This window comes from Conger conger, chromosome 19 (assembly GCF_963514075.1).
Source record: "Conger conger chromosome 19, fConCon1.1, whole genome shotgun sequence".
NCBI lineage: Eukaryota > Metazoa > Chordata > Actinopteri > Anguilliformes > Congridae > Conger > Conger conger.
This window is the reverse complement of record NC_083778.1, coordinates 14,379,661-14,398,092: the sequence shown is the minus strand read 5'-3', so window position 1 is coordinate 14,398,092 and position 18,432 is coordinate 14,379,661. Positions and strand designations below refer to the sequence as shown.

The 18,432-nt window shown below is 46.2% G+C and overlaps 1 protein-coding gene across 1 annotated transcript; it reads right to left on the bottom strand.

Moving 5' to 3' along the window:
• Positions 1 to 484: 484 nt before the first annotated feature.
• Positions 485 to 10,690, bottom strand: LOC133119249 (transcription factor EC-like). Its single transcript, XM_061229768.1, has 8 exons — positions 10,565 to 10,690; positions 5,547 to 5,735; positions 4,794 to 4,895; positions 4,581 to 4,626; positions 3,344 to 3,400; positions 2,858 to 2,933; positions 1,784 to 1,931; positions 485 to 1,138 (listed from the first exon to the last, which is right to left on the bottom strand). Exons 1-8 carry the CDS (start codon positions 10,610 to 10,612, stop codon positions 710 to 712), a joined length of 1,095 nt encoding a protein of 364 aa, XP_061085752.1. The 5' UTR covers positions 10,613 to 10,690; the 3' UTR covers positions 485 to 709.
• Positions 10,691 to 18,432: the final 7,742 nt, after the last annotated feature.

Here is an 18,432-nt window from a genome sequence, read left to right as displayed (position 1 = left end):
CTGCGTTTTGGAGCAAGTCGCAGAGAGTCACTAACCACAGCACCTGGGTTGTCCTCAGCCTCCGTTAACGTTTGTCTACGTAAGTGGAGAGGGCCAGCAGTTTTGTTTGTTATTTTCAAAATAAAGCTGTTAAATTGAAATTTGACAATGGTGTCAGTTGAAATGGACTTTTCCTTGTGTTTGGACGTAGCGTAATACAGATTGCTGTAATTGGTTGAATGCACTGAATAGTTGTCTTCACAACACCCATCACGAAGCCCCAACTCTGCAGGTTTGTCACCTGTAAACCTGAGCAGGGGTTCCCAAACTGTTTCTTCAGAGGCTTTGAAATAACTATCCTGTGCCCGAGAAACTCCACCACAACGAATATAGATTCATCCAGCCTTTAACCCACCTGATACTGCAATGCAGCAGCTTGTTAACACAAAGTGTGGTCTGAAGTGTGATTGAAATATATCACACGTTTAAAAAAGACACGTATCTGTTTTATTTTGTAAATATTTTATAATTACAGTGATCAGACCAAGCACAATATATATTCAATCTCAAGTCTAAAATGTGTAAAACGATGAATTATGGAAAGTAAACAAAATATATTTAAAAGGAGAAGAAGATGTTCTTCACAGACTGTGGTCAGGGAAGCAGCGAAGTGGCGGGTCTCTGCCCGGTGGAATTCTGGGACAGCGGCTGACTCCGGGGCGGGAGGAGGTCAGAGGTCGTCGGCGTTATCCGTGCTGAGGCTGCTCCTCCGGCTGCTGCCCTTGGAGGTCTCGGAGGAGGTGTGGGACAGGGAGAGGGGGGCCGGGGGGGAGGGGTCGGGCGAGGAGGAGGAGCAGGAGGAGGAGGAGGAGGAGGGCGGCAGGAGCGAGGCGCCCCCGAAGGGGGAGAGCGGGGCGTCCAGCAGGAGCTGCTCCAGGCCCTGCTCCTTCCTCAGGGCCGCGCTGAAGAAGTCGCTGAAGTGCGACAGGAGGTCCGGGCTCTCCTGCTGGAGGTACTCCCCGCCGGGGCCCTCCTGGTACACGGGCGGGGCCGGGGCCGGGGCCGGGGCCGCCTTCAGGAGCTGCGGGGGGGGCTCCGGACCCCCCGGGGGAGAGCCCATGCCGGGGAGGCAGTGCACTCGGGCCTGCAGCTCCAGCTCCTGAAACGGAGAGGGACAGGCTCAGGACCTGCTTAAACACGGCTCCGTTTAAACTGGGGTTTAAGATGGAGGTGCACTCTGCTGAGAGTACACGCGCATTCTCACATCCACTGCATGGAGATAACACTCACATCCTTTCTGTGGAGAACATGCACTCTCTCACATCCACCGCAGAGAGAACACGCATATACACACTCTCACATTCACTCCACAGGGAACACATACTCTCACACCTACAAAGGTGTTACAAATGTGAACTAAATCTATTTGGGTCAGTACAGGGGCAGTTCAGGGTTAGGTCAGGGGCAGCACAGGGTTAGTACAGGATTGGTTCAGGGGCAGTTCAGGGGCATTACGGGGGCAGTACAGGGTCAGTACAGGGGCATTACAGGGGCAGTTCAGGGTTAGTTCAGGGGCAGTTCAGGGTCAGTACAGGGTCAGTACAGGGGCATTACAGGGGAAGTTCAGGGGCAGCTCAGGGTCAGTTCAGGGGCAGTTCAGGGTTAGTTCAGGGACAGCTCAGGGTCAGTTCAGGGTCAGTACAGGGGCATTACAGGGGCAGTACAGGGTTAGTTCAGGGTCAGTACAGGGGCATTACAGGGGCAGTACAGGGTTAGTTCAGGGGCAGTTCAGGGGGTATTGTACCTGAATGCGCAGCAGCAGTCGGCGGTTGGCCTGCTCCAGCCTCCTCTGCCTGCTCTCCAGCTCACGGACCTGCTGCTGCTCCTTCTGCAGCCACTTGATGTAGTCCACCGAGGCCTTCAGGATGCTGCCCTTATTCCAGCGCATGTCCCTGCAGCGACCATCAGCCCTGTCACTGACCCAGCACAGCCTCCTCACTGACCCAGCACAGCCTCCTCACTGACCCAGCACAGCCTCCTCACTGACCCAGCACAGCCTCCTCACTGACCCAGCACAGCCTCCTCACTAACCCAGCACAGCCTCCTCACTAACCCAGCACAGCCCTCTCACTAACCCAGCACAGCCTTCTCACTAACCCAGCACAGCCTTCTCACTAACCCAGCACAGCCTTCTCACTAACCCAGCACAGCCTTCTCACTAACCCAGCACAGCCTTCTCACTAACCCAGCACAGCCTTCTCACTGACCCAGCACAGCCTTCTCACTAACCCAGCACAGCCTCCTCACTGACCCAGCACAGCCCTCTCACTGACCCAGCACAGCCTTCTCACTGACCCAGCACAGCCTTCTCACTGACCCAGCACAGCCTTCTCACTAACCCAGCACAGCCTTCTCACTGACCCAGCACAGCCTTCTCACTGACCCAGCACAGCCTCCTCACTGACCCAGCACAGCCTCCTCACTAACCCAGCACAGCCTTCTCACTGACCCAGCACAGCCTTCTCACTAACCCAGCACAGCCTTCTCACTGACCCAGCACAGCCTTCTCACTGACCCAGCACAGCCTCCTCACTGACCCAGCACAGCCTCCTCACTGACCCACACCCTTGGGTGTGCAGGTGTTTGTGTGTGTGTGCATGAGTGGGTGTGTGTGTGGGGGTCATGTGGGTGTGGGTGAGTGTGTGTGTGGGGGGGAGGGGCGTGTGGGTGTGGGTGAGTGTTTTGTGTGTGGGGGTCATGTGGGTGTGGGTGAGCGTGTGTGTGTCTGTGTGTGTGTTTTTATCTTGATATTGTTACCCTGACTGTATGAGACACAAATGAAATGCCTAACATGAGGAGCTCTGTCTACAGTACTTACGGGTCGTTGGATTTCGGGATCATGGTTCCCAGTTCTTTTATTCTGTAATTAATGTTGTATCTTCTTCTTCTTTCAACTGTGGAGAGAGCAGAACATCACAGTGAATAATAAATAATAAGTGAAAAAAGAATGAATTACATCCTTTGGCAAATTTGTTAATTACTGCACAAAACAAAAAACGGCTCTAGCTCAAAAAGAGTCTCCTTTAATTATACTGCATGTGTGCATTCAATGGTTGGGTTTTAACACAAAAAAGTAGACAGAAAAGCTATTAATTTCAAGACTTCTATAAGTATGTAATTCAGCAAGTCCATTTTTTATATACATAGCTTATAAAGGATTACTTCACAAATATGAACATGCTAAAATTGGTTTTGTGAAGATATAAAAGCTTATTCTTCACAAACATCACAAGATTTAAAACTATACAATACCAGGAGTTCCATTGTACAGGCACTTTTGTGTGAACATGAAAAGGGCTCTTACTGATGTTGTGATTGTCTTTCTTCTGTCGCTCTTTAGCCTGCACTCTCGTGTCGTGTTCTGCAAGACAGGGACGGACAGAAATTATTACAAACGGTTATATTAGCCAATGATGATGCACTACTGGGCTGGCACCTGGGGTGGCCAATCAAATTCCAGAGGTAGCTAGTGTCACCCCGGTCACCCCATTGGACATACCCCGTTCTGTACCACCCTGTGAGTGATGTCATACCCCGCTCTGTACCACCCTGTGGGTGATGTCATACCCCACTCTGTAGCACCCTGTGGGTGATGTCATACCCCGCTCTGTAGCACCCTGTGGGTGATGTCATACCCCGCTCTGTAGCACCCTGTGGGTGATGTCATACCCCGCTCTGTAGCACCCTGTGGGTGATGTCATACCCCGCTCTGTAGCACCCTGTGGGTGATGTCATACCCCGCTCTGTAGCACCCTGTGGGGTGCGTGACATCACGGACCAGGCTGTGGTACCCCACCAGCAGCCCTCTGGCCCAGCACACCGAGCGTGGAGAGTACGCACTGACGGACCGCAGGGGGCTGCTCCTCTGTTTAGGCCCGTGAGGACCGAGATTCGGGCCCTGCTGCGTCTCATCCCGCCGGTGTAAGCAGACGACCGTCCGCCCCACAGAGAGCCACGCTGGGTAACGGCCTGAGGACTCCGCTGTCAGCCTTCAGTCCAGCTCCGGGCACCGCAGACAGAAATGTCTGGTAAACTTTTGCGTCGACACGACACTGTAATGCGTTGAGCACAACGCATTGCCAGCTATCGTCAGCTCAACGCTAGAAATAACGAGCACACGTTTGCGTGGATAGCATCAAGCACGCTCTTATTTTGAAGCGGCCGGGTTGTGAGGCTTCACTCTCACTCTGTGGTTTGTGACCGCTCACAGGCCACATGCAGGTGTTCCGTAAAGGTGTTTTTGTCACCGTTTCATTGGCTTACAGCGCCCTGTTCCTCCAAGGCGGAGACTGACAGTTGGTGTTCTTATTAATGTGCTTGTTATTGTTTGAAAGAGAGCAGAGGCTATTTTTATTTTCCTTACAGCACAGAGACTACCGGTGAGAATTATCGCAGAAATTAAATCTATCCGACCGATATCTCATCCCACACCAGCGTTTTGAGCGGAGGGCACAGAGAGACGCCGTTGTGCGCGTGACTTCCCTCTTCACTCGGAGGATTGTGGGACAGAGCGGGGGGTGTTCTGTGAGTGGGGCTCGTACCATGTTCACCTCCATACAGGTCCAGCAGGCTGCTGCTCAGGTGAGCCTGAGGTTAGAGAGAGGGAGGGGGAGAGGGGGAGAGGGGGAAGAGAGAGAGAGGGATAGAGGGGGGAGGAGAGGGGGGTGATAGAGAGAGGGAGGAAATTAGTCATTCTGATTGAACAAATACGTGATTTTTCAGTGGCGTGAGTGCTGAGCGTGTTCAGTACTTACGCTGGCTTGCAGTAAGGAGTTGGGCTCCAGACATCCTAAATCGTCGTCTTTGAACCCAGATTCAAGGCTCATTAGGTCTTCAATCACATGATCCATTGGGAACTGAAGAGAAAAATCATCATTAGCCTCGTTAACATTTGCCTTGCTGTAGAATGCACTTTTAAATGTGACTTGTGTATCATTTTAAAGGAAGACACCAACACTTTTTTCTGACTTAGACGAGATGATCGATTTCATTTCACATTTTTGTGCATTCACTGGCTCGGTTTACATGTTAGCATAATATGTTAGCTTAGCATAAAGACTTGAAGCGCCTACCTCCTTCAAAGTGCAGAAATACACCTTACAACAACACCAAAGCTGTCTTATTTAGTCTTCCCCTGGTTGAGCGCAGTGAACCATGCACCTTCTGAAGGTAGGGCTGGATACATGTGTGTTCAGGAAGGATACGCTGTTTATTTGAACTAAAAAATTGCATTTGAATTTTTAAAGCAATTTTTCTATGGTTTGGACAAAAGACCAAAATCCATAAATCATACACTTCAAATGATTCAAATACAAACACTTCATTGGTTGAAGCCACATATACTAAGGACTATAGCATGCAGCCTTAATTTTACTAAGTAAAGTCCAAAGATTCATTTTTTGAGTGTCGCCTGTCTTGGTCTGATCGGGTTTACTGCTGAATTAATGTGTGAGCAGTGAGACCGTTTCCCCCACAGGGGGCGCCAGAGTTCCGGGCCACAGACTCACCTCGCTGTCGTGCGCGGTGGTGAGAGTCAGCAGCGGGGTGTGGCTCTCCGGGGGGTCCGTGTGCAGACGCCCGCTCCTCCCTGGGTCCAGGCCCTGACCCGGTCCGGTCAGAGACAGGTACTGCTTCACCTGCTGCGTCTGGGCCCGGTGGTGCTGGAGCACTTTGGAGCTCTCCAGGTCCTTCTGGACCTGTTGGGATCACACACACGGCACGACAGCGTTACAAACCCACGGGCCGTTGGAAGCAGACTGGTGCGTATACTCTTCTTGCACTTTGAATTTGAGTCTGTGCTGAGTCCTTGGTGAGTCACTGCTCAGAGACCGAGTGAAGGTGTGTGAAGGCCCTGAGAGAGGGGTGTGCTGTTGCTGGTAACTTGCACACGATACGTCACAGAGCAGGAACAGCTCCGTTAGAGCCTACCTCACATACAGAGAGACACATCCGTGAGCCCTTCGGCCTGTCTGGTGATTTTAGCTGAGCTGAAAGCCTGAGAAATGCCTTTACAGACCGTGGTGGAATCAAGGGCTCTGCTCCCTATTGCTGTTTATATTGTTCTGGAAAAAAAGCTGGAATGTCTCTTGCCTCTTAACAATGAATTGACCAAATGTGACCCAAGTGGTCTGGATTCGATAATTTTGATAATACACAAGTGTTACAGAATGTCAATTAATTTCCTGAATCTATCGACTGGAATGGACTCCAGTGTTAGCCTTTCTCTCAGACTTGCAAGTTAATGTTGGTTTTGCAAGCTTCTTTAGACGTTCTTTGTAAATGAACAGACAGAACTTCTGACATGTTAAAATTGAGAGCGGTTTTCGTTCATGCTGGGTAAAAGCCCTTACGTTGGAAACTCCAGTCTCCTCCCTCATCTTGTAGTAGCTGCAGTCGGATAAGTGCGGCATTCTGCAAGCCGTCGCTTTCTCTCAGAGTCAGGACGTTTGTAAGATCCCACGCTACGGCTGTATCGTATGAAGCCCGTCCTCCACCGCTGCTCGTTCACTTCCCCCGGAGGGCTCCGGATAACGCAGGAACAGAGTCGTCAAAGTCCCTCGTAGACGTAGAGAATCGGAAGAGGCCCCAGACTCAAACTCAGCTGATCTCCCCGGTTTGGTCTCTCTACTGTCTACTCTTATGTCTATATCACTTTGTTAGTGGGCCCGCCTATTCCTATTGGCCAGGAACAGCCAATCAGAAACTCGCTTCTCGTTTTTCCGAGAACAGGCCAAACACAGACAGTGTCTGTTCTAAATAAAAGTGGTTGTAAATACCCTCAATGCCCTTTTTTTTTTTTTTCACCCAGCCCTCTGAAGCCGATTGTCTCACAGACCCATTGCCAAAGAAAAACTGACCTTCTCAAACCTATTTTTAGGCAGTTGTACATCTTTAACCTTTAATCTTTTTTTTTGTTCAGTTTATTGTTGATTCTTATTTCTTTATTCAGAAAACGTACTGGCAGAATCCCAAGCAGACATAAACTGTTGTGTTTTCACGATATCAGCTATTACGAGAGAAGCCACAGTCGCTGTGGAGTCATGAATAAGCTGACTTTTACTTGAATTATGATTTCAGATTAGTATCTTATTACTATTTTTTCTATATTAGCATTTTATTTATTTACATTTTATTTATAGGTATATATATTTTAATAAAGGCAGGAATACAATTACAAATATTCAAAAGTAGTGAAAATATGCAGCTACATCTAAGCTGAGGCATATATGTTAAGAATTATTTTAGAATAGATTAAGTAAACTGAATAACATTTTGAGATCAGTCTTGCACAGTTTGTGGCTTTTAAATAACGTTAAACATAACTCTGACTTCACCAGATTATTCTGAACACTGTCCAGTGGGACTGTGGGAAAATAAAGACTTGATTATGCCTTCACTTCTTGTCTTATGTAATCTTTATTGAACGGACAGCGCGTGACCACGAAATTATTTATCCAATTTCCGAAGTTAAAACCAACAATTTTTCTTGCAAAATTACATTTGTTAACCAATAAAAAATGGCAACTGTGTACTGGCAGGGGCTAATAAAACGGTCACAGAGTCAGGTGCCCATGATAATGCCTGCCTGGCATTTTTGGCTCGAAGGACAAAGTTCAGAGTTCACACTTTTTCCCCTCTGTGTTTCCGGAACATCGGAACATTGTTCAGGAAGTTTCCATGACAACAATCCCGTCACCTAAACTCCCCTTCCGGTGAATGCACTGAAACTAAGGTTGCTGTGTCTATATCCTACCTGGGACCTAATCTCACCAGGTTCCTGTTAAATGAATATGCCTTATTGAACATTTATGAGATAATTACTCTGATTGAGAAGTACCCTGCCGTTAGCAGAACCGCTCTTAAACTGTTAGATCTCACTGTCAAATGATGGGAATAATTTGACCATTGAAAAGGGACCTAGCTATCACCATTATCAAATGAAACATACACTGTATGCATGTTTATATTAATATATATTTTCTATTTGCTGTAATATTTACTTCTACGTTGGACAGTGGGTACAGGACGTTACAGCGAGTCCTCGCCATCCCGCCAGCGTAACTCCGAACAGCACGGGACATATTTATCTTCTCCGTACAATGTTAAAGTGGTCGAATGTTTTATGCCAGCGCGGAACAGGCCTGCGTTTGTTCATTAATGTGGAGACCGCGCTCCGGAGTGGAGCTGGGCCAGGCTGTTACCACTGCAGGCCATCTGTGTGAAGCTTGTCCTTACATTACATTTCTCTGCACTGTAACGGCCGGAGACATGCTCATTAACCACTTACGCCCTTTAATCCCATTAACTAATTCCCCTCTGATGAGTCTTCGCCATGAGCCAGGGCTATGAATGAGAGCACAGATATAACCCAAACAACCGCTGAGGTCACCATCGCTCCACAACCCAGTTTGGACTTTGAGTGGAAATTAGACCGTTATTTTTGATAAATATGTTTTGAAACATGTTTCCAGCCCCCCTTTTCTCCCTAATTTGGAATTCCCAATTGTGTTTACACTCAGTAAGCACTCCATTGGGACTTCTGCTGCTGTAGCCTATCCACTTAGGGTTATGATGCATTGTGCGTTTCAGAGATGCTCTTCTGCATACCACTGTTGTAATGTGTGGTTATTTGCATTACTGTCACCCTCCTGTCAGCTTTGACCAGCCTCCGACCTCTCTCATTAACAATGCGTGTCTGCCCGCAGAACCTCTGCTCACTGGGTTGTTTTAGTTTTTCACACCATTCTTTGCAAACTCCAGAGACTTTGCATTCACAAGCTGGTGTACAGGTCTGCCTAATAATGTGACCACTGAGTTTATGTGAAATATCAGTGCTGGGACCTCTGTAATCGATTCGGGGGAGCGTAGTGCAGTGTACGCTGTCCTCCGGATCACGCAGTGTGGCTTTGTGGCTTCTGTGTCACGGTAAGCGCTTCGAGACAGACGATGATGAGCTTAGTTTCACTGTGACCTCAGTTCTCGTTTCACTTCAGAAATGTCAGTTGTGAAACACCGGAGTTTGATGATTTTGAAATACTGCAGGAACAGTGGATGTTCCCTGGGTTTTAAAATGACTGTAAAGGTAAATCTGTGCATGGCTTTGATTGAATGGTGTTATTATGGTACATATTAAGCATCAGCTAAATGCATTGCAATGTCAACTTATGTCAGTGTAAACGTTTCAATTGATTCCTATGTGGGGATTGACTTCAAGCTATTGGGTCAGGGTCCTTGATGACATCAGGAATGAATGGCCAATAAATGTTTTGGTCTCATTGCATATCTCCTCCCATAGTTTAATGAGATTTTTATAGAGAGATTTGTGGTGGCATGGTGCTGCAGTGGATGACATCATGACTGAGAAACCATAGTGTCCTGGGTTCGGGACTGTGGGTCTTTCTGTGTGGAGTTTGCATCTTGCTATTTCGATATTGCGTCATAAGACTCTCAGTTGCTCTCAATAAAACACCACTCACTAGTGTCTTATACCATACAAACTACAACATCAAGTATTTTCTCTGTTAAACACCATATATCAATACCATACACCATATATTCAGTGTACCTATTGGTTGATCCGTGTAGGAATTACAAAGCTTTTATATGTAGTCCATTTCAGGGTGCCATAACGATTGGGACAAATGGCTGCTTCACAGGTGTTTCAGATCAGTCAGGTTTGTTCAGTCCAATGTGCAGGAGTACAATAGACAAAACAATAGAAATTGTGTCACTGTCCAAATACTTACGGACTGCACTGTAGATCAAGTGCCAATGCACCATACACCGATGCCATGCATCATGTGAAAACCATTCAAGCACCCAATGGTTCTGTAAACACATCTAAGACTCACATTCTCTGCAAAAGGGCAGCTCTCAACCTGCTTTACATTTTTTTTTAAAGAACTTAATCTTTGCCAAAATACTGAAGGTTGCAAACAACAGCTCAAACTGCCTTGTCCAATCACAGTGCTCTCCACTGTTAGGGACATATCGGTCAGCGAATGACATTTTAGTGACAAGTTGATTGATTAATTGACTTCTGTGGTTACACGTGGGTATGCTATGTGATCATTACATGGTTGTAACAGATTGAAGTGTTTACATTTCCTTACAATGACGATTCACAAAAAGGAGCTTTGCTTTTGAGTTTTTACATCGTCCTGAGAAGAGAGCCATAGTCATAAATGCTGTATCGTGTTTACAATCATACAGACTACATTAGCTGTTGCTACGAGTTCCTTCACAAGAAAGTTGTCTGCAACTGCAGTTTTACTTACAGACCCATAAAATTGATGATATATTTTAAGATGCACTATAATTTACAAGATTTTCTCATTTGTAATCTGCATTTAACCCATCCTAGCTACTTATGAGTAGTGGGCAGCTACACCGCAGCACCCAGGAACCAACTGCAGTTGTGAGACCACTGCCTCGGTAAAAGATAAAAGCGTCTGACCCTGATACAGGTGCCCGCGAGGCTAGCTCTCAGACACGGCGTTGTGAAACAACAGTTTAGCAGCTCTACCTGGATGTCTGTCAGGCCGATCACCTTGACGACGCAGCAGCCGTTCATGTCTCCAGCGCCGGAGCCCTGCCTGGAATCCTGAGTCACACCGTCGCCGCGGCGACACTGACACTGAGAGGAATAGGAGGCGAGGGAAAGAGGAAGTGCGGGGCGGGGGCGTTTCCTGCGCGGCGGCAATCGGAGGACGAGTCGAAGCGAAAGGGAGAAATGACTCAGCAGGTTCGGGAGCCCCACAGGGCCGGGGTGGAGGCGGAAGTGAAAACGGGGTGAGGTTGTGTTTCTGACCCCCCTGCTCCTCTCTCTGCTCTCCTCTGCCCTGCCACACTCAGCACATTCCTCTTCCTCTGAAGTGTGTCCCTCTGACCTGCACACCGACCGCCTGAAACTCACTGGGCCACAGAGAACACGGGGTACACCAAGGACACACTGGGCCACAGAGAACACGGGGTACACCAAGGACACACTGGGCCACAGAGAACACGGGTACACCAAGGACACACTGAGTACAAGTTGTGAGCATGCTGGAGAACATGCTGTCATGCTGTCCATGTGCTGGAGACTTTCACTCCAAATCTAACACAGCACACCTCACTCAACAGCTAGAGCAGGGCTGCTCAACCCTGTTCCTGGAGATCTACCATCCTGTAGGTTTTCACTCCAACCCTAACAAAGCACACCTCATTCAACAGCTAGAGCAGGGCTGCCCAACCCCGTTCCTGGAGATCTACCTGTTGAGTGACAGGATGGTAGATCTCCAGGAACAGGGTTGGGCAGCCCTGCTCTAGCACTGGACAAACACTATCGGCATGCTGTTGATACACTGGACATGTTGGGTACACACTACAGACATATTGGGTACACACTACAGACATCCTTGCTCACCTCTTTTTCACCAAAAATGTGTCTCAGCATTTATTTTGAATGACTGACGAGATGCTTCTGCTTCCTCACTTCAGAAGACGGAACGAAAGCGGATGTATTTCTCAGCAGTTGCCCAAGAAACTCCTAGCCGTCTCCAGCCGTTAGCCTCTGCCGCTGTCTCTGAGTTCTGGCTCTGTAACTTGTGTTTATTGAGATAGCAATCTGACCAGAAGTAGCTTGATTTATTTTCACGTTATAAAATTGACTTTTACATTTTTAAATCCCGTGATGCTTGGAAATTTTGGAAAGATTTGGCATTGTGATGCAATTCCCATCCACCATTTTGGTCTAGATAGATATCATAGATAGTTACTTTGCTGTAGACTACGGGATGTTAAGATAAGGCAAACACAGAAATGCTTGTGTACTTTTTTTTCAATGCAGGTATCATAACAATTTTAGGTAAACGTGTAACAAGAAAACAGGACGCATCAACGCCCAATTTTTGGAACTATAAACACGTTTTCTTTATCATAGACTGCGTGTATTAACGTCAGAGTCATATCTCTCTGCTTAAGACTGCAGGGGAAGTGGTTATAGTCATACCTTACACTTTACTGAAATACATTAATGACCGCAGCAACATTGAGAATATTCACCGGATTAAAACAAACTAAGAAACCATCTGGTGCTACATTCCAGTGATTTATACTTGAAACTATGGCATTTTAATTTACAGAATCATATTTTAGTGATTTTTTTCATATTCCCTGTGGCACTAGACTGATTTCACCTTTATAGGCTAACGTGGCCTTTCTGTTTGTGGTTTTTGCATTGGAGCATAGACGCAGTAGAAAGGCAGGGAGGGGAGTTTGAGCAGTAATCCCCCATGCCCTGTGCGTTCAGGCCTGCTCAAAGCCCTTGTTTACCCCGCTCTGCCTGGGCCCAGCTAGCCTCCTCACCTGTGTTAGTTCCACACACAGTATGGATAAGTCATGAGCGCTCTGAGTAAGAGTTGGGCTACATCTGAGAGGAGACTTCAAAGTGCGGCGTGCACTTCTGAAGGACCTTTTCTTTTTCATCCGAGTAGAAAAGGAATGCACAATAGCTTGTGCTACGTGTGTGTGTGTGTGTGTGTGTGTTAAGTTATTAGATCACAGCTCTTTTTATTTTCATGTTTTTATTTTTTTATTGCCTACCTGTTACCTTGGAGCGTGGGTGCATGGAAACAACTTACTGTGAATATGACAATATAGTGAAAGCAATGTTAAGCATGTGCATATGTTATGTGCAAGTTGTGTTATGTTTGGTTCTGAGTACAGGAGGGCTGAGAGGATGTGAAATTAGAAGAAGAGACCACACGAGTTTGTTGGCTTTCTTTGAAGAAGTGATTGTGTTTCTGTTCTTTTTTTTTTTTTCTCAATGAGCAAAAAAACCAGAATGTTAACAGGGTGTTCAAAGAATGCACATTTTTTCCCAGCACAACGAATGTGTCTCTTTGATCCTCTCTAAATCCTCTCTTTAATTTTCATATAATCCACCTTCAATTCACTACTAATCCCTTGCTTTATGAGATTACCATTGAATTACTATTATGATTGAATCACTGCCATATTTGGAGTAGTATGTTATTCATACTAATCTTAGGCTACTGTCTATATTAGTCTATACTATTTTCATATTTTCTAGTGTTTGTTGATTCAAATGCAGTTCCAGCCCAGAACTAATGCAATAGCACTCCACAACATTGTGGTTTCCAGTGGACTAAAAAGTCCAACTTCCTTCTGCTCTACAGAAAGTACATTTTGTGGGCTAAAATTGTCCAACCGCTGTTCAAAAGCTTTTTTCAGAAGACACGTTCGTTACATCACTGATTCGGTTAGCGCAAATGAAATAATGCAATCGCTGTTTAATGAGAGCTAAGCGGAAAATTAAATCAACTTTGACCTTTGACCCTGGTGGAAATAAAATGGAAAAAAGGCTTATAGCTCCCACAAAGAGAAGCCTGTGCTGCATGGGTCTCAGACTGAAATGCTACTGAAATGTGGATGATTGAGCTTCAAGGGCCCTGTGCAGCTCTACTGCAAAATGCTAACGACGCAAGCTAATAATGGACATTTTAGTATACACAAATGCCTTACAATTGTACGGTTATTACCTGTATTGACTTATTTGTAATGTATTGTACATTTTAGATGCTGCAGGGGAGGAGTCAGGCTGTGTGTGCGGTCGGGGGAGGAGTCAGGCTCTGTGTGTGCTGTCGGGGAGGAGTCAGGCTCTGTGTGTGCTGTCGGGGAGGAGTCAGGCTCTGTGTGTGCTGTTCGGGGGAGGAGTCAGGCTGTGTGTGTGCTGTCGGGGGAGGAGTCAGGCTCTGTGTGTGCTGTCGGGGGAGGAGTCAGGCTGTGTGTGTACTGTCGGGGGAGGAGTCAGGCTCTGTGTGTGCTGTCGGGGAGGAGTCAGGCTCTGTGTGTGCTGTCAGGGGAGGAGTCAGGCTCTGTGTGTGCTGTCGGGGGAGGAGTCAGGCTGTGTGTGTGCTGTCAGGGGAGGAGTCAGGCTCTGTGTGTGCTGTCGGGGGAGGAGTCAGGCTCTGTGAAGTTATTGTAATTATAATAATTTGAGATTCCAACCTTAACTACATGTATTGCTTGATGAATGAGCCAATGCTTTGCTGACATTCACAATAGCACACCTGTAAAAAAACAAAAACACTGGTCTGGTCTGGACTGCTCATCAGGAAAAAAAGAAAATTGCACAAAATGTGCCCACAGAGTTTTTGTTTTCAGTCTAGGAACAGAAACAGCTTTGAAGTCATATAAATATTGCACAAATTTATGTTTTAGACCATTTTCCTAATAAAGTGCTTGTGAAATATTAACGCTGATCACATGGTTACGGAAATGTTTTGTAAATCTCAGTAACAATAGCTGACATTTGATTAATTCAAAACAAGGAAGTGAAAAGTCCTGATTCATCCTTGTGGTTTCATGTTGAACGATCTGGCATCTGAAACAATGCTTCACTAATCCACAAGGGGGTGACATACCAATGGCTGCAGCCACAGCCTGTCAAAGTTCAGCCTGTGGTTCTGCCTTGTGAAATAACTAATAACGCTTTGAAGAGCAGGTTTTATAAGTCGGTGTTCTAGAACATTCTATACGTTGGTGTTCTAGAACTTCTAGAACTTTCGATTACCAGGAGTGATTGTTACATCAGCATTAGTAGGTTCAGTTAAGAACATTCTAATCTCAAAACCTGACACCTTTAAGAGCCAGGTTAAGCTCCATTAGCTGAGCAAATTCTTTTTCCACCGTTGGATTCATAATGCGGTGAGAGTTCAAATGGGTGCTGGCGAGATTTGTACTTCTCAGAGCAGTATTCAACGCCAGGAAAGGAAGGATTGATAGCATTTGCATACCAAATGACATACATGTTAAACATTATGTAATATTGCTTTAGTTTTGAATAATTGCACGGTGTAAGTCTTTAGGTTAAACACTGACATTCTCCAGACTGATTTATTGAATGTCTTGCTGGACTATGTGAGACTCGTGAGAAAGTCATACACGGCCAGAGTCAAAAGCACATCTCTGCTCTACAGGGAGGCGTTATGTAGTGCTTGCGGTGCCAGTGGTTAATAGGTGTAGATTGTAAATGATTTGTGACTGTGGCCCTGGGTCGAGGCTTAATGGTATTACACTTACTTAAGGAGCACACTGGTGTCCTCTCAGAGAGGGATCTGAATGAGACAAGCCTCAGCATGCTAGAGGAGGCTGGAGTGCTTTCACACTGCTGAGATGCCATTGAATTTGTTTAAGTTCGGGGAAGATTAATGCGTTTTGGGATTGTGAACACGGTCAGTAATTAGCTCCGAACCTCTCGGTCACGTTCTGCCCCATAAATCTGGAGACTATCATGCTGCCGTATATTTCGCTCTCGGATCGTCTCAGTTTTGCTTACAATATCTGTCTTTAGCCCCTTAAGGTTCACAAACCTGTGATTAGAATGTCCTGAACTGAACATTCTAATGCTGATGTAACAGTCACCGCTGGTAACTGAAAGCAACGGAGTTCTAGAACACTGACTAAAAATGATTATTTTGAATCCTACTCCTCAAAGGGTTAAATATGTGCAGTACTTGAGAAGGCAGTGAAAATTTGGAAGTGCAATATAATTACTGTCAAATTCACAACTTAATTTGATAAGGACGAAAGCCATACAAGAGGTATACTTCAAAACACAAGAAGGGAATTGTTGATGATGATGTGAGATTATATGAGATGTGTGTAACAGTGTGAGACTGGCACTGGATTTGTAAGTCTCCCACACGATGCCTGAGTGAGTTTGTCTCTGAAAATGCTGAAAACCTAAAACAGAACACGGATGTGATATACAGTACAAACCTATGAAACACTATCAAAACTATCAAAACCTATTCTGGTCATCTCGGTTGGCTCAATTGTACCAGGCGAGATCAGCCGAGCACAGAAACGTATTTGAATCCAAAAATGCAGAGAAAACGATAGTTTCAGCTTACTTAGGCGAACCTGAAAATGGCGTCTTCTAAACCCAGCGTCCGAATAACAGGGAAGCTCTATGACCTCTCTGTGCTGTTGGGGAATCTGCAGATCCTCCCAGTGGAATGAAATGGGGTCACGGTGTTAAGGGCCGACCCTGGGGCCAATTAGGAGCTCTGATTTAAGTATCTCACGAGCAGTTATGGCCCTCAAGGGTGAGCTACCAACACTGCCTCCCCGCAAGCCATCAAACACTAAGGGCCTGTTCCACAGACACAGATTAAGCCCAGCTCAGGAGTAAATTACATTTTTCCCATACCAAACTCAATTTAGTCCAGGACTAAGCTTGCTCTGTGCCCTTGAAACCGTAAAAGGCCCTAATAGATTCAGAGCAGTCATTACCCGCACTTCTTTTCATCCCGCAAACAGTTTTGTCGCTGTTAGGTGGTTATTTGTGGCTCAGGCAGTAAGAGCAGTCGTCTGGCAGTCGGAGGGTTGCCGGTTCTGAGCAAGACACCCAACCCCCAAATGCTCCTGACGAGCTGGTCGGGGCCTTGCATGGCAGCCAATCGCCGTCGGTGTGTGAGTGCGTGTATGAATGGGTGAATGGAGAAGCATCAATTGTAGAGCGCTTTGGATAAAAGGCGCTATATAAATGCCTGCCATTTACCATTTATGTTTGGGGGTGGGGGTGGGGGTGGGGCGAATCACCTTCTGCAGGGTGCACACTTCGCGCTCCCTGCTTCTGCTCAGACTCAGGACGTGTGGGGAGATTGAGAGGACCCGTGGCGGGTTGTGTCATGGTGTACTTCCGTACTCTTATCACCTTCCGTAACCTGGCCGTGGGTTCCGTCTACACACCAGAACAGTGCTGTGACACTATGAGCCACCAAACATAAATGTTGTGGATTTATTGATGAATACCAGGAACAGGTAAGAAGCCTCATAAATAAAAACAAGCCTGAAATAAAAGCCTGAAAAACAGAAGCCATACACATGAGGTTTCCTCACAGACGGTTAGCTGCGACAAAAGGGATGTCTCATTCACTCTCCATTCATTTCCTCTCCCTTATACTCATTGTGGTTGACTATAGACTGTTGTAGTCTCTCCTGTGCAGAATGACATTCTAGACACCGTAAACATTCATCTTAATAAGGTGAGTTCAATAAAATTAGTCCCAGCCGTTGATACGTATTTTCTGGATACGCTTGCATCATTTTGGAATATTAAATTCTCTTCTAGAACTCCATTTCTTTCAATTACCAGGAGTGTTATATCAGCATTAGAATGTTCAGTTAAGAACATTCTACTTAAGAACATTTGTGATCTCACACCTTAAAGGGTTAAACAAGGCTCTTTCTCCTGAATTGCTTCAGAAAATATCTGGAATCACTCTGGATAAGAGCATCTGATCAATAGCTAAATGTGATTTAAATTATAATATTTCACTTAAGTGAATCTGTCCCTTCGGAATGAGATAATCTGAATATCCAATATTCTCATTTGGAACTATAATTTAGTTTATATAATTTGGTACAGTGTAGTGTAGTAGTGCAGGGAAAAGGTTGGAGAAGTCAGTTTCAGAAATAGCTTGATAGCAGGAGCATTACCCAGGGAGGAATGGTTCCACCTTGTGGCTCATTTCGGTTAATGATTCTCTGTACTCATTTGAGTACAATTGTGTTGTGGAATTTCATCATTGAATTAATGCTTAAAGGGAAAATATAACACCGTGTCACCCTGGTGCCACAGTGGCCATGACAGAATAGGCAGGAGTCTACCTAATAGTGATCACTGAGTGTACATTTTACTGTCTATCAAAAAATCACAAGGCAGTAAATCAAGCAAGCAGTTCCGCCAGAGCCAGCTGCCAGCTAGGGGAGGTTCCATCAATGGCCAATACTGATCTCAGTAATGGTGTTGTTTCTGTCAGGAGCATCTCTGAATGTAGTGAGAAAACTGCTATTGTGTGATAGGTCAGCCATTATCAGAGTTCCACATCAAAGCCCCCTCTCCCTCTTCTCTCCCATTGTTCCCCCCGGAGGCATTAGTTGCTCGGTCAGTCTCTTGAAACACGAGCATACGTGGATCAGAGGCTAGTACCCATACTACTGACGGATCATTACGCCCTGTTCTGCCAGCTGTCCGTCATCCCCTCCATCAAATCCTCATTTGAAAGAACCGGCTCCGAAATGTGAAACGCTTGTTTTCAGAGTGTGCTTCGAAAAATTTTCGGCAGTACCATCCATCCATCCATCCATTATCTGAACCCGCTTATCCTGAACAGGGTCGCAGGGGGGCTGGAGCCTATCCCAGCATACATTGGGCGAAAGGCAGGAATACACCCTGGACAGGTCACCAGTCCATCGCAGGGCACACACGCCATTCACTCACACACTCATACCTATGGGCAATTTAGACTCTCCTATCAGCCTAACCTGCATGTCTTTGGACTGTGGGAGGAAACCGGAGTACCCGGAAGAAACCCACAC

What these genes read in the sequence shown, in the direction of transcription:
- LOC133119249 (XM_061229768.1), bottom strand. Translation starts at nt 10,612, where the DNA reads ATGAACGGCTGCTGCGTCGTCAAGGTGATCGGCCTGACAGACATCCAG. An exon ending in GAAAGACAATCACAACATCA is followed by an intron (nt 2,934 to 3,343) that starts GTAAGAGCCCTT and finishes CTCTCTCCACAG; the next exon opens with TTGAAAGAAGAAGAAGATAC. An exon ending in ATCCCGAAATCCAACGACCC is followed by an intron (nt 1,932 to 2,857) that starts GTAAGTACTGTA and finishes TGGTCGCTGCAG; the next exon opens with GGACATGCGCTGGAATAAGG.